This window comes from Pseudophryne corroboree, chromosome 5 (genome assembly GCF_028390025.1).
Source record: "Pseudophryne corroboree isolate aPseCor3 chromosome 5, aPseCor3.hap2, whole genome shotgun sequence".
Taxonomy (NCBI): domain Eukaryota; kingdom Metazoa; phylum Chordata; class Amphibia; order Anura; family Myobatrachidae; genus Pseudophryne; species Pseudophryne corroboree.
Genome location: NC_086448.1, coordinates 61,243,461 through 61,268,533, shown reverse-complemented (window position 1 = coordinate 61,268,533; position 25,073 = coordinate 61,243,461). Strand labels below are relative to the sequence as shown.

General features: G+C 46.7%; 1 protein-coding gene across 4 annotated transcripts in view; it reads left to right on the top strand.

The window, feature by feature from the left end:
- The window catches only part of NSMCE2 (NSE2 (MMS21) homolog, SMC5-SMC6 complex SUMO ligase), a 461,402-nt gene that overhangs the window by 263,142 nt on the left and 173,187 nt on the right, over window positions 1-25,073 (top strand). For all 4 annotated transcript variants that reach the window (XM_063921296.1, XM_063921298.1, XM_063921299.1 and 1 more), the window contains one exon: window positions 12,841-12,994. In XM_063921296.1, the coding sequence (XP_063777366.1) occupies window positions 12,841-12,994 (154 nt within the window). The remainder of the gene's footprint in view (window positions 1-12,840; window positions 12,995-25,073) is intronic.

Genomic DNA, 25,073 nt, shown 5'->3' with positions numbered 1-25,073 from the left:
GCTTGGAGGGGGGGAGGGGGGGGGGGGTGGGGGGTTGCGGCTCTGTCACAGGGAATAGAGGCTCTTATAGAAGCTATCAGAGATGTTCTGCATATTCCTGATATGGTATCAGAGGAGTGTTAGTAATCTTATTTTAATGTAAAAAAGAAGTCCTTAGTCACTTTTCCTGTGTCAAAGGAATTGAAAACCCTGTTTGAAGAACCACAGGTTAATCCTGATAAGAAGTTTCAAATCCCTAAAAGGTTTCTCTCATCTTTTCCCTTTCCTCTGGAGGATAGGAAAAAATGGGAAAATCCGATAGTGGACGCATCAGTCTTTAGGCTGTCACTAAAAATTGTGTTGCCTGTTCCTGGTGCAGCCTCCATTAAAGACACAGCTGATCATAAACTCAAATCATTGTACACAGCTGCTGGGGTGGCCCAAAGACCCACTATTGCATGTGCGTGGATCACAAAAGCCATTGCAAAATCTGTCACAGGGAATAGAGGCTCTTATAGAAGCTATCAGAGATGTTCTGCATATTCCTGATAAGGTATCAGAGCAGTGTGAGGAATCTTATTTTAATGTAAAAAAGAAGTCCTAAGTCACTTTTCCTGTGTCAAAGGAATTGAATACCCTGTTTGAAGAACCATAGGTTAATCCTGATAAGAAATTTCAAATCCCTAAAAGGTTGCTCTCATCTTTTCCCTTTCCTCTGGAGGATAGGAAAAAATAGGAAAATCCGATAGTGGACGCATCAGTCTCTAGGCTGCCACGAAACAAGATAACTGTACGCCATAAATAACGGACGAATAATTTATTGCCTGCAGCAACAAGAAGTGTGTTTTGTTGTAGTCTTACATAATACTGGACCAATATTAAAGAAGGTTCATCATTTCACAGGGATCTGTAATCCATTACTGCACAACTCAGGGCCAAACCCGATGTTCTCAGATCAGATTGACATGCGGCTGTTTGCGGGCGGGTAGAGGTACTCCAACAACATGATTTAAAAGATTGCCAGCCCAGATAGCTTTTATAAATAAGCTTTCATCTGGAGGCTGACAATAGGTCTGTAACAATATTATATTTTTTGACATTGTGTACTGTATTTATTTCCCTGCAGGAGAAGCGGTTGCTCCACACACAAGCGGCACTGGTGTTATGGTATTAGCACACCCCATATACATGACTGCACTAAGATTAATCATTTACAGAGGAATTGGCTGTTTTGTTGCTGCCCCTGCTAGTACATCTTCAGCAGTGGGATATTCTCTAATGATTTCCTTCTGTAATTCATGTCTGTCCTTCAGTATCTCGCCGAAACCTGATCCTTCCTCTCTGTCCAGACTTCAGAATTAGACGCATGTTATACATGTCTCTTATAGAAAACACGTTCCAGTTTTCAAAGTTTGACACCCACTTCAACTTACTCGAAATGATACCATTACCTTTATTTTCTCAGAAAATTCCCCACTGGAATTTGTCTCCAACTGATTTGTTAGTCTAACTACAGCTGTGGGACAAAGTTTATACAATTATGCAATAAGAAAATACTACCAGCTCCCAGATATATTTACTATATCAGTAGTTCCGTCCGCAGACTTAGTGGACACGGCTAGAAATGTGATCTCATTGTTGGTTTGCACAGCGGCTGAGCTTTGTTCCACACACCCGTCATACAGCTGAAATAAGAAATATGAATACTATTGAGGATTGATGAGGCTGGTCCACGGCAGTTTTGACCAATGTTCAGATAGACATAAATGTGCATTCCTGTAGTCTCAGGCAAGAGTCAGTGAGTTTCCATGGGGGGAGAACATGTCGGACTGGGACATGAAGAGTCCACAATGTAATGCAGGGGTAAGGGCCCAAGCTTCTGAGGCGTGGCCAGCCAGCAAAGGGGGTATGCCCAACCCCACCACAGATGGGCTTGGCCAACCATTGGAGAGGACATTGAAAGAACAAGACCCCTTTATTAGGAGGAGTAGATAGGGGTGTTTCAGGACCTCCCACTTTGGCAGGATGAGTAATCTTGATGTAGTTTCCAAAGAGAAACCAAGCACCCAAGTTCATGATTCTGCTCCACCAAGTTATTGATCCCTACAGGAGGCTGTTGGGTCCACCAGGGATTTCCCCTGTGCACCTGTGGGCCACTGCAACCTTGCTGGGTGATGTATCAAACCTCCTAAATCAGCGATAGGTAATCTGATACACTTCTGGGACTCCATCGGGCATCACATGTTCCTTTCATGTTTCAGTAGCAAGTTAAATTAATACATGTAATCAATCAAAGAGACAACTATATGTAATAATATATCAGTGGGACTTTTAAATAGGAATGGTAAGAAATAACAAACACCTATAGCAACAAAGCAGGAAGAAACTGGTGCCTGCAAGTGAAGGCGTGAGGGGCTGCCTGTTGCCAATCCCTGTTCTAAAGGGTGGAGAAGTTGCCTATAGCAACCTATCAGCTGCTACCTATCATTTTATAGATTGTACTTGACAAATGCTAGCTATAAGCTGATTGGTTGCCGTGGGCAATGTCTACTCTTGTCCACGTCTCCATTCTGAAAAGGTAAAATACAGTACCCTTGTTAGCTGCGCAGATAGGCCTTGTTGTATCTCACTATAGCAATAGCAAATGGGCCATTCATTGACTGTGACATCATTTTCAGGAAGTCACTGTGCCTATTGTTATTTAGGATGTGTTAGTTAGATTTGTGCATAATAGCCCATTTTTACAGAAGTGATCTGCGGGTATCTGGTGGCTTGTTCTTGAAACTACACCTCCTAGCCTGACAATGCTTGGCAAGTTAGGAACTGTAATGTTAAATAATAGGGGACAGTCTTATGTTACGTATATGTGTATATATATATATATATATATATATATTGTATTATAGGCTTACGCCTTGAGTTGACCTTTTACAGTTGGAATGGCAGCCATAAAAGTACCTGGCAGCTTTCTTTCTCTTTGTAAACACCTGAAAATCATTGTGGAAGTGATGCAAGAGCCATTAAGGAATGCAGTGTAAACAGGTCACGATACGCATTTGTGCACGTTGGCTCCGTTCCCTGTATTGTACATGGAACATGTGCCAGGCCCGCAAACTGGCTGCTGAGTACCCTACACTTGTCTGTTCATGTACCGGTCTCCAAGTGCAGTGGCACAGTGAGTGTGAGAATAGAGGAGGTAGGGATGCTTGCCCATTGGATAAGTATTGCCTCCTTCTCCCATACGTCATACATGAGTTTATTTATGTAGTGATTTTCTCCAATAGGACTGAAGGCACTATGCAGATAACTTGAACATAATACAAAGGTTTACATTTGTATAAAATACAGAAACCATGTAGATAATAGGGGGTGTCTGAATGTTTGAATTAAATTAAGATCATCTGTTTAAAACTTAGTCAACATAATTTTAATTTTAAAAAAATTCAAAGAAAGAAATAATGTAGTTTAAAAAAAATAATGATATATATATATATATATATCGTCAAAATGTATAAGTGTGCGCTCATGTGGATCAAATACTTATAATCTGTAGTAAAATATTAAAATATTTTCTTATTAAAATATTTTCACATGCATTCCTCACAAACGTGGGTGGCAGCTGATAACAAATTATGGTGATTAGATTGTGTAAAAATAGAAGTAATCAGCGCCTAATAATGCCTAGAAAATGACGGTGGGGACATAGAATGATATTTAGTGAAAAAAATGGGACAAGCACTTATCTCAGATAGGAATCTTCGGTCCTCAGACCCAGTAGCGGATCTTGCCACGGGCAAGCAGGACTTTTGCCCGGGGTGCCGCCTTCCGGAGGGCGCAGGGTGCCATCCGGAGGGCGCCGCACCAGGGCAAGATCCGCTGCTGCTGTGTGCCCCCCTGCTGCCGTTGGCCGCTGCCCCCCCGCTGCCGCTGGGAAGGGAAACTAGACGCGTACGCGTCTAGTTTCCCTTCGTGGAGAGGTCCTTTACTGTGCGGTGCGCGATGACGTCATCGCGCACTGCACATCATTTCAGTCTGTACAGGGGGCGTAAATGACCACGCCCCCTGTACGAAGCCACGCCCCCTAATGCCGCCCAGGGCGCCAGAAGCCCCGGAACCGGCCCTACTCAGACCAATATCATCACAGTGATATGCAAAAGAGAAAAAGAAACAACCAATAGTGTGCACCGTTTAAACCTATATGTACTTATAGCATGTTTCTACTTAGTGAGTGTTAATTGGAAATGCTCCCAGAATATCACACTCCACAATAGCGTAGTAGAAAGATCATTTTTCACATTTAATTAAGTACATAAAATATATCCACGGTTGAAAATGAGCTGGTATCGCACGTACAAGAAACAAATGATATAGAAGCTTATCTGTCCATAAAACTAGGGTCCAGGATATCTCCTTTCACTTTTACTTTAGTACATAAATTAAACCACGGTTTAAAACGAGCAGGTATCACACGTACAAGATAAAAGCTTATCTGTCCATCAAAAGAGGGTCCAGGGTAACTCCCGACGCGTTTTGTCCCAATGCAAAGTCCTTTGCATTGGGACGAAACGCGTCGGGAATTACCCTGGACCCTCTTTTGATAGACAGATAAGCTTTTTTCTCTATCGTCCTAGTGGATGCTGGGGTTCCTGAAAGGACCATGGGGAATAGCGGCTCCGCAGGAGACAGGGCACAAAAAGTAAAGCTTTCCGATCAGGTGGTGTGCACTGGCTCCTCCCCCCATGACCCTCCTCCAAGCCTCAGTTAGATTTTTGTGCCCGGCCGAGAAGGGTGCAATCTAGGTGGCTCTCCTAAAGAGCTGCTTAGAGAAAGTTTAGCTAGGTTTTTTATTTTACAGTGAGTCCTGCTGGCAACAGGATCACTGCAACGAGGGACTTAGGGGAGAAGAAGTGAACTCACCTGCGTGCAGGATGGATTGGCTTCTTGGCTACTGGACATCAGCTCCAGAGGGACGATCACAGGTACAGCCTGGATGGTCACCGGAGCCTCGCCGCCGGCCCCCTTGCAGATGCTGAAACATGAAGAGGTCCAGAATCGGCGGCAGAAGACTCCTCAGTCTTCTAAAGGTAGCGCACAGCACTGCAGCTGTGCGCCATTTTCCTCTCAGCACACTTCACACGGCAGTCACTGAGGGTGCAGGGCGCTGGGAGGGGAGCGCCCTGGGAGGCAAATGAAAACCTATTTGGCTAAAAAATACCTCACATATAGCCTCCGGGGGCTATATGGAGATATTTAACCCCTGCCAGAATACACTAAAGAGCGGGAGACGAGCCCGCCGGAAAAGGGGCGGGGCCTATCTCCTCAGCACACAGCGCCATTTTCCTTACACAGCTCCGCTGGTCAGGACGGCTCCCAGGTCTCTCCCCTGCACTGCACTACAGAAACGGGGTAAAACAAGAGAGGGGGGGCAAAATAGTGGCAAAAATTATATTATAAAAGCAGCTATACAGGGAGCACTTATTATAAGGCTATCCCTGTCATATATAGCGCTTTTGGTGTGTGCTGGCAAACTCTCCCTCTGTCTCCCCAAAGGGCTAGTGGGGTCCTGTCTTCGTTAAGAGCATTCCCTGTGTGTCTGCTGTGTGTCGGTACGTGTGTGTCGACATGTATGAGGACGATATTGGTGTGGAGGCGGAGCAATTGCCAAATATGGGGATGTCACCTCCTAGGGGGTCGACACCAGAATGGATGCCTTTATTTATGGAATTACGGGATAGTGTCAACACGCTAAAGCAGTCGTTTGACGACATGAGACGGCCGGACAATCAGTTAGTGCCTGTCCAGGCGCCTCAAACACCGTCAGGGGCGGTAAAACGCCCTTTGCCTCAGTCGGTCGACACAGACCCAGACACAGGCACTGATTCCAGTGGCGACGGTGACGAATCAACCGTATTTTCCAGTAGGGCCACACGTTATATGATTTTGGCAATGAAGGAGGCGTTACATTTAGCTGATACTACAGGTACCACTAAACAGGGTATTATGTGGGGTGTGAAAAAACTACCTATAGTTTTTCCCGAATCAGAAGAACTAAATGATGTATGTGATGAAGCGTGGGTTGCCCCCGATAAAAAGATGCTAATTTCAAAGAAGTTATTAGCTTTATACCCTTTCCCGTCTGAGGTTAGGGCGCGCTGGGAAACACCTCCTAGGGTGGACAAGGCGCTCACACGCTTATCTAAACAAGTGGCGTTACCCTCTCCTGAGACGGCCGCACTTAAAGATCCAGCAGATAGGAGGATGGAAAATATCCAAAAAAGTATACACACACATACAGGTGTTATACTACGACCAGCTATAGCGACAGCCTGGATGTGCAGTGCTGGAGTAGCTTGGTCAGAGTCCCTGATTGAAAATATTGATACCCTGGATAGGGACAATGTTTTACTGTCTTTAGAGCAAATAAAGGATGCATTTCTTTATATGCGTGATGCACAGAGGGATATCTGCACACTGGCATCACGGGTAAGTGCTATGTCCATTTCAGCCAGAAGAAGTTTATGGACGCGACAGTGGTCAGGCGATGCGGACTCAAAACGGCATATGGAAGTTTTGCCGTATAAAGGGGAGGAGTTATTTGGAGTCGGTCTATCAGATTTGGTGGCCACGGCTACAGCCGGGAAATCCACTTTTTTACCTCAAGCTACTCCCCAACAGAAAAAGACACCGACTTTTCAACCGCAGCCCTTTCGTTCCTTTAAAAACAAGAGAGCAAAGGGATATTCATATCTGCCACGAGGCAGAGGAAAGGGGAAGAGACACCAACAGGCAGCTCCTTCCCAGGAACAGAAGCCCTCCCCCGCTTCTACAAAAGCCTCAGCATGACGCTGGGGCTTCTCAAGCGGACTCGGGGGCGGTGGGCGGTCGTCTCAAGAATTTCAGCGCGCAGTGGGCTCACTCGCAGGTAGATCCCTGGATCCTGCAGATAATATCTCAGGGGTACAGGTTGGAACTAGAGACAGATCCGCCTCGCCGTTTCCTGAAGTCTGCTTTACCAACGTCCCCCTCCGAAAGGGAGACGGTTTTGGAAGCCATTCACAAGCTGTACTCTCAGCAGGTGATAGTCAAGGTACCTCTTCTACAACAGGGAAAGGGGTATTATTCCACTCTATTTGTGGTACCGAAGCCGGACGGCTCGGTAAGACCTATTCTAAATCTGAAGTCCTTGAACCTATACATAAAGAAGTTCAAGTTCAAAATGGAGTCACTCAGAGCAGTGATAGCGAACCTGGAAGAAGGGGACTTTATGGTGTCCTTGGACATCAAGGATGCGTACCTCCACGTTCCAATTTACCCCTCACACCAGGGGTACCTCAGGTTCGTTGTACAAAACTGTCACTATCAGTTTCAGACGCTGCCGTTCGGATTGTCCACGGCACCTCGAGTCTTTACAAAGGTAATGGCCGAGATGATGATTCTTCTTCGAAGAAAAGGCGTATTAATTATCCCATACTTGGACGATCTCCTAATAAGGGCAAGGTCCAGAGAACAGCTAGAGAGGGGATTAGCACTGTCTCAAGAAGTGCTAAAACAGCACGGCTGGATTCTGAATATTCCAAAATCCCAGTTAATGCCGACAACTCGTCTGCTGTTCCTAGGGATGATTCTGGACACGGTTCAGAAAAAGGTTTTTCTCCCGGAGGAAAAAGCCAAGGAGTTATCCGCGTTTGTCAGGAACCTCCTAAAACCAGGAAAGGTGTCTGTACATCAATGCACAAGAGTCCTGGGAAAAATGGTGGCTTCTTACGAAGCAATTCCATTCGGCAGATTCCATGCACGAATTTTCCAGAGGGATCTGTTGGACAAATGGTCAGGGTCGCATCTTCAGATGCACCAGCGGATAACCCTGTCTCCAAGGACAAGGGTATCTCTTCTGTGGTGGTTGCAGAGTGCTCATCTATTGGAGGGCCGCAGATTCGGCATACAGGATTGGATCCTGGTGACCACGGACGCCAGCCTGAGAGGCTGGGGAGCAGTCACACAAGGAAGAAACTTCCAGGGAGTGTGGACGAGCCTGGAAACGTCTCTTCACATAAACATTCTGGAACTAAGAGCAATCTACAATGCTCTAAGCCAGGCAGAACCTCTGCTTCAAGGAAAATCGGTGTTGATCCAGTCGGACAACATCACGGCAGTCGCCCATGTAAACAGACAGGGCGGCACAAGAAGCAGGAGTGCAATGGCAGAAGCTGCAAGGATTCTTCGCTGGGCAGAGAATCATGTGATAGCACTGTCAGCAGTCTTCATCCCGGGAGTGGACAACTGGGAAGCAGACTTCCTCAGCAGACACGACCTTCACCCGGGAGAGTGGGGACTTCATCCGGAAGTCTTCCACATGCTGGTAACCCGTTGGGAAAGACCAATGGTGGACATGATGGCGTCTCGCCTCAACAAAAAACTGGACAGGTATTGCGCCAGGTCAAGAGATCCGCAGGCAATAGCTGTGGACGCGCTGGTAACGCCTTGGGTGTACCAGTCGGTGTATGTGTTTCCTCCTCTGCCTCTCATACCAAAAGTATTGAGAATTATACGGCAAAGAGGCGTAAGAACGATACTAGTGGTTCCGGATTGGCCAAGAAGGACTTGGTACCCGGAACTTCAAGAGATGATCACGGAAGATCCGTGGCCTCTACCTCTAAGGAGGGACTTGCTTCAGCAGGGTCCCTGTCTGTTTCAAGACTTACCGCGGCTGCGTTTGACGGCATGGCGGTTGAACGCCGGATCCTAAAGGAAAAAGGCATGCCGGAAGAAGTCATTCCTACTTTGATTAAAGCAAGGAAGGAAGTAACCGTGCAACACTATCACCGCATTTGGCGAAGATATGTTGCGTGGTGCGAGGATCGGAGTGCTCCGACGGAGGAATTTCAACTGGGTCGATTCCTACATTTCCTGCAATCAGGATTGTCTATGGGTCTCAAATTGGGATCTATTAAGGTTCAAATTTCGGCCCTGTCAATTTTCTTTCAAAAAGAATTGGCTTCAGTTCCTGAAGTCCAGACTTTTGTTAAGGGAGTGCTGCATATACAGCCTCCTGTGGTGCCTCCAGTGGCACCGTGGGATCTCAATGTGGTTTTGGAATTTCTAAAATCTCATTGGTTTGAACCACTAAATAAGGTGGATTTAAAATATCTCACATGGAAAGTGACCATGTTACTAGCCCTGGCTTCGGCCAGGAGAGTGTCAGAACTGGCAGCTTTATCTTACAAAAGCCCATATCTGATTTTCCATTCGGACAGGGCAGAACTGCGGACTCGTCCGCATTTTCTCCCTAAGGTGGTGTCAGCATTTCATCTGAACCAGCCTATTGTAGTGCCTGCGGCTACAAGTGACTTGGAGGACTCCAAGTTACTGGACGTTGTCAGAGCATTAAAAATATATATTGCAAGGACAGCTGGAGTCAGAAAATCTGACTCGTTGTTTATATTGTATGCACCCAACAAGATGGGTGCTCCTGCGTCTAAGCAGACGATTGCTCGTTGGATCTGTAGCACAATCCAACTTGCACATTCTGTGGCAGGCCTGCCACAGCCTAAATCTGTAAAGGCCCACTCCACAAGGAAGGTGGGCTCATCTTGGGCGGCTGCCCGAGGGGTCTCGGCATTACAACTTTGCCGAGCAGCTACGTGGTCAGGGGAGAACACGTTTGTAAAATTTTACAAATTTGATACTCTGGCTAAGGAGGACCTGGAGTTCTCTCATTCGGTGCTGCAGAGTCATCCGCACTCTCCCGCCCGTTTGGGAGCTTTGGTATAATCCCCATGGTCCTTTCAGGAACCCCAGCATCCACTAGGACGATAGAGAAAATAAGAATTTACTTACCGATAATTCTATTTCTCGGAGTCCGTAGTGGATGCTGGGCGCCCATCCCAAGTGCGGATTATCTGCAATAATTGTACATAGTTATTGTTAACTAATTCGGGTTATTGTTTAGGAAGCCATCTTTCGGAGGCTCCTCTGTTATCATACTGTTAACTGGGTTTGATCACAAGTTGTACGGTGTGATTGGTGTGGCTGGTATGAGTCTTACCCGGGATTCAAAATTCCTTCCTTATTGTGTACGCTCGTCCGGGCACAGTACCTGACTGAGGCTTGGAGGAGGGTCATGGGGGGAGGAGCCAGTGCACACCACCTGATCGGAAAGCTTTACTTTTTGTGCCCTGTCTCCTGCGGAGCCGCTATTCCCCATGGTCCTTTCAGGAACCCCAGCATCCACTACGGACTCCGAGAAATAGAATTATCGGTAAGTAAATTCTTATTATATCTATTGTTTCTTGTACGTGTGATACCTGCTCGTTTTAAACCGTGGTTTAATTTATGTACTAAAGTAAAAGTGAAGGGAGATATCCTGGACCCTATTTTTATGGAAAGATAAGCTTCTATATCATTTGTTTCTTGTACGTGCGATACCTGCTCGTTTTAAACCGTGGATATATTTTATGTACTTAATTAAATGTGAAAAATTATCTTTCTACTACGCTATTGTGGAGTGTGATATTCTGGGAGCATTTCCAATTAACACTCACTAAGTAGAAAAATGCTATAATTACATATAGGTTTAAACGGTGCACACTATTGGTTGTTCTTTTTCTCTTTTGCATATTACTGTGATGATATTGGTCTGAGGACCGAAGATTCCTATCTGAGATAAGTGCTTGTCCCATTTTTTTCACTAAATATCATTCTATGTCCCCACCGTCATTTTCTAGGCATTATTAGACGCTGATTACTTCTATTTTTACACAGACATATATATATATATATATATATATATATATATATAATCGACTACTCGTATATCATACCTTTGATGATCAACCAGAGAGGAGCAGGTGGGTGTGGCCACGTTCCCCTTTTAAGAAATCAGTTGATACATATGGGGAGAATCTTCCTCCTGACTGCACCCCCTCCTGCTCGAATGTCCCCTCCTCCCTGCCGCTATACAGGGGGCACCGAAGGCCACACAAGGGGACAGTGTCACATGTGACCATGCCTTGGAAAACCCAACCTGCTGTGTGGTTGTGTCTGATGCAGCCGCACCAGGCAAGTGCCTTTATCCACGTGTGTGCATGTTAGTAGTATTTTGGCTATGTGTTTTTAGAACCCACTGTCCTTGTCTTAAAGCTGTGGGTCCTCAAGGCACCCCAACAGTCCAGATTTTAAGTATATCCATGTTTAGGCATAGGTAACTTAATTAGTAACTCAATCAGTTTGATTATACCATCTGTGCACAAGCCGGGAAATCCCGAAAACCTGTACTGTTGGGCTGCCTTGAGGACTGCGTCTGGGCACCACTGTCCTAAAGTGTTCTTCTATGCTCAGTGGCAGAAACCATGTTACGTGCTCGGACAATTTTGGTCGACTAATAACTATTTACAGCCATGAGGCATGAGTTGCTTGTGCCTCACTGATGTCACTAATTCTGGGCAAATGAGTAAACTGCATTATAATGAACATAGCTTTGGCCCAGGAAAGGGACGCCTCCATATATACTGTATACTCCAAGTCTGACTGTGTGTTTGGGCTTCTTCACGGTTTCGCAGAACAGACACAAATTCCCCGACCGCGCTAGTTATATCAGTTGTTATATTGGCCCTCATTCCGAGTTGTTCGCTCGGTATTTTTCATCGCATCGCAGTGAAAATCCGCCTAGTACGCATGCGCAATGTTCGCACTGCGACTGCGCCAAGTAACTTTACTATGAAGAAAGTATTTTTACTCACGGCTTTTTCTTCGCTCCGGCGATCGTAATGTGATTGACAGGAAATGGGTGTTACTGGGCGGAAACACGGCGTTTCAGGGGCGTGTGGCTGAAAACGCTACCGTTTCCGGGAAAAACGCAGAAGTGGCCGGAGAAACGGTGGGAGTGCCTGGGCGAACGCTGGGTGTGTTTGTGACGTCAACCAGGAACGACAAGCACTGAAATGATCGCACAGGCAGAGTAAGTCTGGAGCTACTCTGAAACTGCTAAGTAGTTAGTAATCGCATTATTGCGAATACATCGGTCGCAATTTTAAGAAGCTAAGATTCACTCCCAGTAGGCGGCGGCTTAGCGTGTGTAACTCTGCTAAATTCGCCTTGCGACCGATCAACTCGGAATGAGGGCCATTACCTGGTCTGAAAGTGTAAGGCAAGAAACGTACGTGTTACGTTTGAAGCTTTTCATATGAGTAAATACATTTAGGGGCAGCTATATGGAAACAGATTGGGTTTATCAAAGTGGAAATAGGTGTGTCATGACTAGTGACATCACACATCAGGAGTTGGAAGATTTTGTATTATACCTCATCCATTTCCATATTGGATTTATAGGCCTTTAAATTAAAGTTGTCATTCAACCGTGGTTTTTTTGTTTTTTACTTAACTTATTTTTAGCAATTATTTGTGTGATTGACAAATAAGCTGTTAAGATTTGGATGGAAAAGTTACATCCAAACACAGTCATGGCAAAGTTGATTAAAGCTTGTAGCTATGGTAAAGTCCATATTACAACTACCTTATATAACACATAGAGGGGATATTCAATTGTTTGAAAAGTCAGTTGGGTGTCTGTTAGGTAGGAAAAAACAAACAACCAGCTGACTTTTCAAACAATTGAATACCGCCCTATAGACTGCAAAGGTCTTTTAATTTAGAATTGTAGTGTGTGTGTGTGTGTGTGTGTGTGTGTGTGTGTGTGTGTGTGTGTGTGTGTGTGTGTGTGTGTGTGTGTGTGTGTGTGTGTGTGTGTGGCACAACCACTTGTTTATTGGTAGTCAGTCTGGTTGTACAATCGGATTGCAATGCATGTGTTCAAGGATTCATCAGGAATAATTCATGTATTCTTTCACTTGTTTCTCTCTGCAGCTAAAACGTGATCCTCCGGATGAGATCCCGGATTTAAGAGAGCTTGTCCAAGAGCGATATACTGCCCTGCAGAGCGAGAACACAGAGGAGGACCTGTGGAAGGCCGAGAAGTATGTCCAGTTGAAAGAGCAGCTGAGAGACCTGAGAACACAAAGTAAGAAAGCATTAGTTGTGGCTTCTGCTGTTTAGTATGTTATTTATTGCGTTGAGGCATGAGCTGTGCTTGTATTGGCTGTCCAGTCCCCCTTAGGTGATCTTACGCTCTCTAGCCTCTGCACACACAATGGTGGGGGAACCCGGAACCCCAGTAACCATCGTTGATGGCGGGTCCCTGGTTATGGTGTAGCACGTTACCATTGTTTACCTGGTATTATAACACGCGGGCTGCCATTGCTTTGTACTTAACGACAGAAGGAGGTTAAATAAACACATTCCCCCGTTTTGTAAAACGCTTACCGTTGCCGCACCCAAACAACCGCAGCATGTGACTCATGAGACTGCGAGCGATCTCGCAGAAGGAGTGCGCAGTACTGATTCTTCCCAGATCTTTCACCATCGATGTTGTGTGCGGAATTTCGTACTACACTAAATCAGGTCCTGTAGTGTTTTTTTATTTTTGTTTCAGTTGCCAAAGTGTATGATCCAATTCTATGCACTTAAAATATAATACATATTGACAGACAAGTTGTGTATGTTACGTGTGAACTCTGACCATTATTTCCCTTGGGAAAGTTTACGTGGTTCCTCTAACCTGTTTAATGGTTTAGGTGTATGCTTTCATGTGAAGGTTTAATGGCTTGTACAGCAGTTACAGTGTACTGGGTGTTGCAACACTTGGGAGACCTTTGATTTCTCTGTAGAGCGAACACATCACTGGAAAATTGTCAGTTTTCCAGGTTTATTATATTGGCCGCGCTCAAGAGATTGCATCCAATTGTTGTACGGCTTAGCTGCATACAGCACAATGCAGTCCCTCTGAGGACGCTGTAATTAAATAGAATCAATGCTTTGTGCACTAGACATTGCAGGGCTGCTGCCGACTGAGTACTGTGCGGGGATAGTGTGTTTTACTGTGTCTGGGATAGTGCGTCTTACTGTGTCGGGGATAGTGCGTCTTACTGTGCCGGGGATAGTGCGTCTTACTGTGCCGGGGATAGTGCGTCTTACTGTGCCGGGGATAGTGCGTCTTACTGTGCCGGGGATAGTGCGTCTTACTGTGCCGGGGATAGTGCGTCTTACTGTGCCGGGGATAGTGCGTCTTACTGTGCCGGGGATAGTGCGTCTTACTGTGCCGGGGATAGTGCGTCTTACTGTGCCGGGGATAGTGCGTCTTACTGTGCCGGGGATAGTGCGTCTTACTGTGCCGGGTATGGTGCGTTTTACTGTGCCGGGGATAGTGCGTCTTACTGTGCCGGGTATGGTGCGTTTTACTGTGCCAGGGATAGTGCCTCTTACCTTGCCGGGGATAGTGCCTCTTACTGTGCCGGGGATAGTGCGTCTTACTGTGCCGGGGATAGTGCGTCTTACTGTGCCGGGGATAGTGCGTCTTACTGTGCCGGGGATAGTGCGTCTTACTGTGCCGAGGATAGTGCGTCTTACTGTGCCGAGGATAGTGCGTCTTACTGTGCCGGGTATAGTGCCTCTTACTGTGCCGGGGATAGTGAGTCTTACTGTGCCGGGGATAGTGCCTCTTACTGTGCCAGGGATAGTGCCTCTTACTGTGCCGGGGATAGTGCGTCTTACTGTGCCGGGGATAGTGCGTCTTACTGTGCCGGGGATAGTGCGTTTTACTGTGCCGGGGATAGTGCGTTTTTCTGTGCCGGGGATAGTGCCTGTTACTGTGCCGGGGATAGTGCGTCTTACTGTGCCGGGGATAGTGCCTCTTACTGTGCCGGGGATAGTGCCTCTTACTGTGCTGGGGATAGTGCCTCTTACTGTGCTGGGGATAGTGAGTCTTACTGTGCCAGGGATGGTGCATCTTACTGTGCCGGGTATAGTGCCTCTTACTGTGCCAGGGATAGTGCCTCTTACTGTGCCGGGGATAGTGCGTCTTACTGTGCCGGGGATAGTGCGTCTTACTGTGCCGGGGATAGTGCGTTTTTCTGTGCCGGGGATAGTGCCTGTTACTGTGCCGGGGATAGTGCGTCTTACTGTGCCGGGTATAGTGCCTCTTACTGTGCCGGGTATAGTGCCTCTTACTGTGCCGGGGATAGTGCCTCTTACTGTGCCGGGGATAGTGCCTCTTACTGTGCCGGGGATAGTGCCTCTTACTGTGCTGGGGATAGTGAGTCTTACTGTGCCGGGGATGGTGCATCTTACTGTGCCGGGTATAGTGCCTCTTACTGTGCCGGGGATAGTGCCTCTTACTGTGCCGGGGATAGTGCCTCTTACTGTGCCGGGGATAGTGCCTCTTACTGTGCCAGGGATAGTGCGTCTTACTGTGCCGGGGATAGTGCCTCTTACTGTGCCAGGGATAGTGCGTCCTACTGTGCGGGGGATAGTGCCTCTTACTGTGCCGGGGATAGTGCCTCTTACTGTGCCGGGGATAGTGCCTCTTACTGTGCCGGGTATAGTGCGTCTTACTGTGCGGGGGATAGTGCCTCTTACTGTGCCGGTGATAGTGCCTCTTACTGTGCCGGGGATAGTGCGTCTTACTGTGCCAGGGATAGTGCGTCTTACTGTGCCGGGGATAGTGCCTCTTACTGTGCCGGGGATAGTGCCTCTTACTGTGCCGGGGATAGTGCGTCTTACTGTGCCGGGGATAGTGCCTCTTACTGTGCCGGGGATAGTGCGTCTTACTGTGCCTGGGGATAGTGCGTCTTCCTGTGCCTGGGGATAGTGCCTCTTACTGTGCCGGGGATAGTGCGTCTTACTGTGCCGGGGATAGTGCCTCTTACTGTGCCGGGGATAGTGCGTTTTACTGTGCCGGGGATAGTGCGTCTTACTGTGCCGGGTATAGTGCGTCTTACTGTGCCGGGGATAGTGCCTCTTACTGTGCCGGGGATAGTGCCTCTTACTGTGCCGGGGATAGTGCCTCTTACTGTGCCGGGGATAGTGCGTCTTACTGTGTCGGGGATAGTGCGTCTTACTGTGTCTGGGATAGTGCGTCTTACTGTGCCGGGGATAGTGCCTCTTACTGTGCCGGGGATAGTGCCTCTTACTGTGCCGGGGATAGTGCTTCTTACTGTGCCGGGTATAGTGCCTTTTACTGTGGCGGGGATAGTGCGTTTTACTGTGCCAGGGATAGTGCGTTTTACTGTGCCGGGGATAGTGCGTCTTACTGTGTCGGGGATAGTGCGTCTTACTGTGCCGGGGATAGTGCCTCTTACTGTGCCGGGGATAGTGCGTCTTACTGTGCCGGGATAGTGCGTCTTACTGTGCCGGGATAGTGCGTCTTACTGTGCCGGGGATAGTGTGTCTTACTGTGCCGGGGATAGTGCCTCTTACTGTGCCGGGGATAGTGCCTCTTACTGTGCCGGGGATAGTGTGTCTTACTGTGCATTATGCATTTATCAAACTCCGTAGAGACGGAACAGGAGTCGTAAGGTGTGTTCTCATATAGGCTGAAATTTATAAGGATTCGAGTTCCTATAGAAAACATATACCATGGGCGGAATGTTGTGCACAGCCCTCACAATTGCTGCCACCACTACCAGCAGACAGCGGGCACACTGTGGGTTTTGTACTATAGTATGCCTCATACTGACAGCTGCTCTTCACATCAGACTCAACTACAATACAGCAACTAATAAATCTCTTTACTTTGTTTTCTTGTGTTTAAACATCATATGACATAGACTGAAGCATCCCAGCGGGTCTACAGGTATTTGCAGACACATCCTACATAAATAATACCATTTTCTGTGCTAAGCAAGGAAGGTTCCTAACCTCAGTACCTATCACTTGATACCACTGAGTACATAGTGTACATTACAGTGTGTATCAGGGATGTCCTAATGTCCGACATGGATATAAAGGGGAAACAGTGAAAGTAGCGTGATGGACCTACGGATGGAGCTTCCAGGCAGTTTGGAGCAGGGGTACTCAACATCTAGCCCAGGCCTGGCCAACCTGTGGCTCTCCAGCTGTTGTGAAACTACAAATCCCAGCATGCCCTGTCACAGTTTTGTTATTAGGGAATGCTAAAACTGTGTCAGGGCATGCTGGTACTTGTAGTTTCACAACAGCTGGAGAGCCGCAGGTTGGCCAGGCCTGATCTAGCCCATCCGGCTGTTGTGGAACTACACATCCCAGCATGCACAGTCACAGTGTTGCTATTAGGGAATTCTAAAACTGTGGCAGAACATGCTGGGATATGTAGTTCCACAACAGTTGCATGTTGAACATCCCTGGAATAGAGGGTCATTAGGAATATCTGCCCCGGTGGTTGTGCTCATTAAATCAAGGTTTTTGGGCCTGCACAAAGTACTGCCTGCTATAGACTCTGTACACTTGGGCAGCATCTAGCTGTCCTGGCAATTTACAACTGCCCAATCCTCTACCTGTAAGATTGGGCCGATCTACTGGTGAGACTCATGAGCGTGCAGGAGGTTCCTGGTATAAGTAAAGTATGATATATCATACCCTCCAACACTGCTGTGACGAAAACCAAGTACAAGTTCGTGAAGGGGGTGTGGTTCTATGAAGCTCCCATAGGAATTAATAGGATTGAGAGATGCCAAAATCCAGTACAAAGCCCTTTTTGGCCAGTACAGAACATAAAAACACGGTACTGTACCAGCCAAATAGGTACAGTTGGAGGGTATGTAATACACGATTTAATGTTTATGTCGAGTTGCATTCACAGTTTTGCAACAGAGAGCGCGGTAAGTGGTGTTTCTGTAGCAGATCAGCACGTGTGACTAGGTCGAGTGCTCCCAGTAAACGATGAACACTGCTTACAGCTGTGGCCTCCAAGCTGAATGAGAATCTGTACTAGCCTCTAAAGGAAATAGAGTTTGGTGCCAGAGAGGCGTAAGATGGGTGGGATAGTCCTATAGATTGTAAGCTTGCGAGGAGGGCCCTTCTACCTCGATTACTGTCTGTTATTACCCAGTTTTGTTTGATCACTGTTTCCAATTGTAAATCGTAGCGGAATTTGCTGCACTATATAAGAAGCTGTTTATAAAGAAATAAATATTCGGACATGCAGACTTCCTTTAAATGAATCCCCCAGATCTCAAGCGTAAACCTGATGGAGCAGATTGTAGATGATAGTAAAGTCTGGGTGTTGTGTGGTGTTTTTTAAATAATAGCTGTTCACAATGCATTCTTTATGCCAATCCAGTGCTTCGTGTACCGAGATGCCAGACTAGTAGTGGGGTACACCTGTAATATTTGTGAAGGCGGGGCGTCCCCTTTGCCCCTTACTTATTGTAACTTTTGTTTTGTGAGGCCTGTCAGAGGAAATGTCACAGACCTGTGAGCAGAGGCAGCACTACTATGTAAGGCTCACGGACTGTTCCTAATAGCAGGAAGCCAGACAGGTGATCCAGAGATGAAGTCAGCAATGAGCCAGAAATATCAAAGCCTGATCCATTAGTCATATGCAAAAGCCAAGATGTATCAAGTCTCCTAAAGACGCCACCAACCAGCTCCTAGCTAGTAATTTATCAAGTGCATTTTATAAAATAATAGGTGAGAACGGGCTGGTTGCTGTTGGAAACTTCTCCACGTGCCCACTTCTCCATTCTTTTTAGGAGGCTTGACACATCTCCCCCTTTGTCAGCAGCGGGCCTGGGATATCACTGTCAGAGTGGTTAGTCAGAGGAAGCCTAGGGAGTAGATTTACTAAAGCTTCTAAAATTGACAAATGGTGCTGTCGCCCCTAACAACCATTGAGATGCAGCAGAGAAATGATAACTAGAATCTGATAAGTTGCTATGGGCAACACCACCACATTTCATTTTTTAGAAGTCTTAAATCTACACCCAGTCAGTTCCAGTGTATAGGGCAACATGGTAAAAAGGTGTATAAGTAAAAGGCAGACAGTGCTCGAGGTCGACATACAATGGTCGACACAGTCTTCTTTTTTTTCCATGTTTTTCCTACTTTTGCTTGATTTATTATCCACGTGGACTATGATTGGGAGTAGTAATCTTCCCAAAGTGTGGAGAGGGTACACGTTTCCACTAACTCTGCTTAGATATGGCTAATCATACAAAATTATGGGTGTGGATCATTGGATTGACAGTGTCTAGGTCGACCACTATAGGTCGACAGGGTTTCTAGGTTGACATGTTCTCTGTCGACAGGTCAAAAGGTCGACATGAGTTTTTCACGTTTTTTGGGTGGTGTTTTCTCCGTACAGTGACCAGGAAGCCCAATTAGTGCACCGTGTTCGCTCGCCATTCTTCAGGCATGGTGCCGCTGCGCTCGGCACAGGTTACTATTCCCAATCGTAGTCCGCGTGGATCGTTAAGTATGACAAAGTTTTAAAAAAAATGTGAAAAACTCATGTTGACCTTTTGACCTGTCGACCTAGAAACAATGTCGACCTTAAAAACATGTCGACCTAGTGACTGTCGACCAATAGTGGTCGACCAAAACATTGTCGACCTAGACACTGTCGATCTTCAGACCGGATCCCCAAAATGACACCCACAATAAACAAATACAGATCTTTTTTTGTGTCGACCATTGTCATGTCCACCTTTTTGACCCTCTCAAGCTAATGAATATCGACCATATGGGGGTCGACCATATGGGGGTCGACCTAATGACTGTCTGTCTAGACAGTGTAGATCTGCTATACCACGCTCCCAAGTTGCCAGTTAGCAAGAGCACAAGAGCATCAGGCCGAAAATTAAACCTTGTTGCGAACATCTTGGGGCCGCGTTGCGAGGCCGTGGATCCGGACTGTTTGGACGCGACTCTGGAACGTTTTCTCTGCCTCCTGAGAGGTTTCATGTTTTTTTAAACACTCGGAAAAGTACAAGGAACAAATGATGCAAAGAAGGAAGCATATGATGTTCAACAATTAAGAGCAAAATACACACTAAAAATAGCACGCATTTTTCAAAGAAATCCCTTTTCCGTGTCAGTTGTCGTGACTGCACGGCACACGCCATTGTCATGCCACTCATCAACAAGGCAGCGATGTGTGAGAGGTTAGTGCGCAGACCGAGGAGTGCGGGGGCGGCTCCCTAACCCACCCGACGTGTTCAGCTGCACTTACCTCCAGCTTCTAATTTTACTGACAGAAGCATGAACAGGATAATAGATGGAAAAACAGCGGCGTAATATGTGCAGAGAAGTGTAACGTGTACCGGTCGGTGACTAGGGTGTCCAGACGTTTGTTGGGCTGAAGAAACACTGAGTCAATTCACCATGTATTAGTTTATAGCCCTAATATTGGCGCAGTGCGCAAAGTGACAGCCTGTAATGTTGATAAGGAGATAGGTGAACTGTATGTGCCACTGTAGATCAGATGTATAACATCTGTACGTGTGCATACAGCAGTGCAACTATTATCTGCGTCTTGTGTGTTGTAGAGAAAATGATTAGGGGGCCAGCATTTGGCGCAGAATTAAATGGAAGAAATTTAGTTATGACAAAGTCATTTCTTAGTAAATACAGTAACATCTGGCACCTACGTCTTCTATAGCTTCTCTGTCTGTTTGTGGTATTTCCAGTTTGTCCCAAGTCTGACGCTTATGCAGCAGGAGATGCATGTGCGATTACTTGCCACAAATCATACACTCTGCTGCTGCTATTCATTATTCCTGGATTGGTCCATGCTAAGTGTATGACCGAGGTCATTTAATAATTTCTGAATTCATCAAAGTAGTAGCTGGAGACTAGGAAGAAGGGAGTAAGTCCCTGGTCCCTTCACCGTTCACAACTCTGTGTTCTGTTTTATTTAGATTGTAAGTAAGAATTACTGCAATGTGTGCTGCAGATAATTGGGTGGCTACGGCTCTTATGCTTTTTCTCAGTATGGATTTGCTCTATTCTGTGCAGTACTGCCTTTTACCCTGTAGACGTCACTGGTGTTACTCTATTCCGTGCAGTACTGCCTTTTACCCTGTAGACGTCACTGGCGTTGCTTTATGCCGTGCAGTACTGCATTTTACCCTGTAGACGTCACTGGCATTGCTTTATGCCGTGCAGTACTGCCTTTTACCCTGTAGACGTCACTGGCATTGCTTTATGCCGTGCAGTACTGCCTTTTACCCTGTAGACGTCACTGGTGTTACTCTATTCCATGCAATACTGCCTTCTACCCTGTAGACGTCACTGGCGTTGCTCTATTCCATGCAATACTGCCTTCTACCCTGTAGACGTCACTGGCGTTGCTCTATTCCATGCAATACTGCCTTTTACCCTGTAGACGTCACTGGCATTGCTTTATGCCGTGCAGTACTGCTTTTTACCCTGTAGACGTCACTGGCGTTGCTTTATGCCGTGCACTACTGCCTTTTACCCTGTAGACGTCACTGGCGTTGCTTTATGCTGTGCAGTACTGCCTTTTACCCTGTAGACGTCACTGGCGTTGCTTTATGCCGTGCAGTACTGCCTTTTACCCTGTAGACGTCACTGGTGTTACTCTATTCCGTTCAGTACTGCCTTTTACCCTGTAGACGTCACTGGCATTGCTTTATGCCGTGCAGTACTGCCTTTTACCCTGTAGATGTTACTGGTGTTACTCTATTCCATGCAATACTGCCTTCTACCCTGTAGACGTCACTGGCGTTGCTCTATTCCATGCAATACTGCCTTCTACCCTGTAGACGTCACTGGCGTTGCTCTATTCCATGCAATACTGCCTTTTACCCTGTAGACGTCACTGGCATTGCTTTATGCCGTGCAGTACTGCCTTTTACCCTGTAGACGTCACTGGTGTTGCTTTATGCTGTGCAGTACTGCCTTTTACCCTGTAGACGTCACTGGCGTTGCTTTATGCCATGCAGTACTGCTTTTTACCCTGTAGACGTCACTGGCGTTGCTTAATGCCATGCAGTACTGCTTTTTACCCTGTAGACGTCACTGGCGTTGCTTTATGCCGTGCACTACTGCCTTTTACCCTGTAGACGTCACTGGCGTTGCTTTATGCCGTGCAGTACTGCCTTTTACCCTGTAGACGTCACTGGCGTTGCTGTATGCCGTGTAGTACTGCCTTTTACCCTGTAGACGTCACTGGCGTTGCTTTATGCCATGCAGTACTGCCTTTTACCCTGTAGACGTCACTGGCGTTGCTTTATGTCATGCAGTACTGCCTTTTACCCTGTAGATGCCACTGTTGCAGTTGCTGCCCATCTCTCCATGTTGGTCAGTTGAAAGTCTGAGATCTGCTGTCATATTAGCATTTTAGCAATATCTTTGATAGTACCTTGCTGTAACCTGTGGGATTAAATCTGCGAGACATGTTTTTATAAAAATCCCAGTTTAAGAAATTCCCAGTTGGTTTATGATGGCTCTTATATCTGACAGTGCATGTTTTTATCTCTCTCGTATTCCACCTGAAAGGTCTGGACTTCTGTTATCTTTTATCATACTAAGGTGGGCGTGTGAAAACTCTCCCAGGGTGTTCCATATGCAGAGGTAGTGCCTAGCCAGCGTGAGGAAAGCTGCCATATAATACCTCGTGGGAACTACAGAGCTGTTATCGGGTTTTCAGGTGCACTCATCACCTACACACATTACACGTATATAGGTAATGAACCGTTATTTGGGAGGATGCAGGTGATCGGTTTACTAGAAACCAGTGACATCATGAGAAAGCAGCCAATTTATTAAATGCAGCCGCATTGGATTGCAAACGGAATTCTAATGCGTGTGTACACATGTACTAATAAGTACAGTACACATGGCACTGCCCCACCTTATCCCTACGTGAGCGCAGCTGTCATCATTACCATTGGCTCTTACATGTACCCCATGCCTAAGTGCAAGAGACATCTGATACAGGCGTCCTCTTGGCATACAGGCGCCTCAGAATATGGCGTAACTCTGGCTGTGCACCCAAGAGATAGTTCTGTGTACTGCTACTTGCTACCTAGTAATGCCTGTTTCGCGCAAAGATGCGTATGCACCGGGTGGTCTTCTGTATGCCGAATGTCGGGATCCCGGCGCACAGTATACCGGCGCCGGAATCCCGACACCCAGCATACCGACAACTATTCTCCCTCGTGGGGGTGCACGAAGGAGAATAGCGCTCGCCACGCTGTCGGTATGCCGGCGGTCGGGCTCCCGGCGCCGGTATGCTGGGCGCCGGGAGCCCGAGCGCCGGCATACCGTACGACACCCGTATGCACCATGTGACACATGCACAGCGTGCAGTACATTGCTAGATGCGGCCGCATTCGGCCATGTGTTCAACTCTGACCCATAATGAGAATGCAGCTAATTATTAACTAAAAACTTGTTACGTCATAGGGTTCCTTATGGGAAATCAGTTACGGACCTGTGACATCACTCGTGACCTCATGAGAGTGCAGCCTATTTATTCACTAAGAACCTGTGACTTCAGGGGGTTCAGTATGAGAAGAAGTCTGTTTATTTATTCGTAAAGATCCTGCGACATCAATAGTGACATCATGAGAGTGCGGCATTTTATTCACTAAGAATCTGTGACATCACTGGTGGCATCATGAGAGTGCATTGTTTCTGTTCACTGTTTCTATTCAGTAAGAAACAGTGACATCATGAGCGTGCAGCCTATTTATTCACTAAGAACCTGTGACATCACTGTTGTGAGCTTGAGAGTGCAGCCTGTTTATTCACTAAGAATCTGTGACATCACTGGTGACATCATGAGAGTGCAGTGCAGACTATTGATTAAGGGGGTAATTCAGACTTGATCGCTAGGGTGTATTTTTTGCAACCCTGCGATCAGGTAGTTTCCGCCTACAGGGGGAGGGTATTGTGTGTGTGTGTGCAGGTGTGCGATCGCATGTGCTGGAGAGCTGCAGAGACAGCAGTTTGTGTAGTCTCTGCGCAGCTCAGGTCTTACATGCTGTGATGATCGGGGCCGGAGCTGAGTCAGAAATCCTCCCACAAAACGCTGTGTCCCTCCTGCGTTTTTTCCGGACACGCCCTAGAAACGTTCAGTTGCCACCCACAAACGCCCTCTTCCAGTCAATCTCCTTGCGGAATTTTCACACCATCCCGTCGCTGACCGGCGATCCCCATTGCTGCGGTCCGTCACGCCTGCGCATTGCGGTGCATACGTACGTGCAGTGCAGACCTGATCGCAGCCTGTGAGAAAACGCGCAGCAGCAAAACAGGTCTGAATCGGCCCATAAGAACCTCTGAACTTACGGATTCCCCCGGAATTCACTGACAACATTCTCCTGAGGACACTTCCTTCTGCTGGATGTATGTTCCGCATTGGTTCAGCCATTCAGTGCTTTTAGTGCAGAAGCCCAACACAGGGCCTAGTAACACCTGGCATTTGTTTTTATACAAATACAAGTGATGTGATTGATGTTATCACTTATACTTGTGCTTGGGAGGTCACTGGAAGTAACCTAGGCTTCTCCGAATGCATCCATTTGCCATAAAGATTAGCAGCATTCAGGAAAACACATCTTTTCCGCAACGCACCATAGCGCAAGTAACAACGCTGGTCTCTATGGGGTCAGCAGTAACAAGACGATGAAGCACCTAAATTCAGAGGGTATTTTGTATTATTCTTCATGCCCGATGTTTAAACATAGCCTAGATTGCTTCTTGATTGTGTATAGGCAGTATACACTCCCACCTGCGTAAGACCATATACAGGTGGAAGCGTCTGTTTACATTTCCAAAACAAGCGGAGCAGAGGTAAAGACCCAGAGAGCCATAACAAAAGCCTCATTCATCATCCTGACGATGTATGAACGTAGATGTAACATTACACCACGTAAACAGCACGACGTGTTTTGCTTGTGTAAGATTCCAAAAATCTGTACTAACTGCTACAAATAGGTCAGAAGCAGCAATGGGAGAGTTCTAGCAAAGCTCTATCAGCGTCTGGTAACATTACGGGAGATACTAAATAGCAGCGGAAGTCAGGCCGTCAGCTCTATTCACTGCCGACATGGGAGACTGCACTGCTGTTTTGGCAAGATAATGAACTAATTTAGTTTATAGATTCCTCTGGACTTTAAGAGGATTAAACGTAGAATTGATGACAAAAAAAACAAAACACGCAGAAACAAATATTTAGTTAAATTGCTCTACGGCCGACATTTTCTGAAGGACCGGTCTGCGTGTTTTCATGGTTCTTCTACCGTCAAACACATATACAG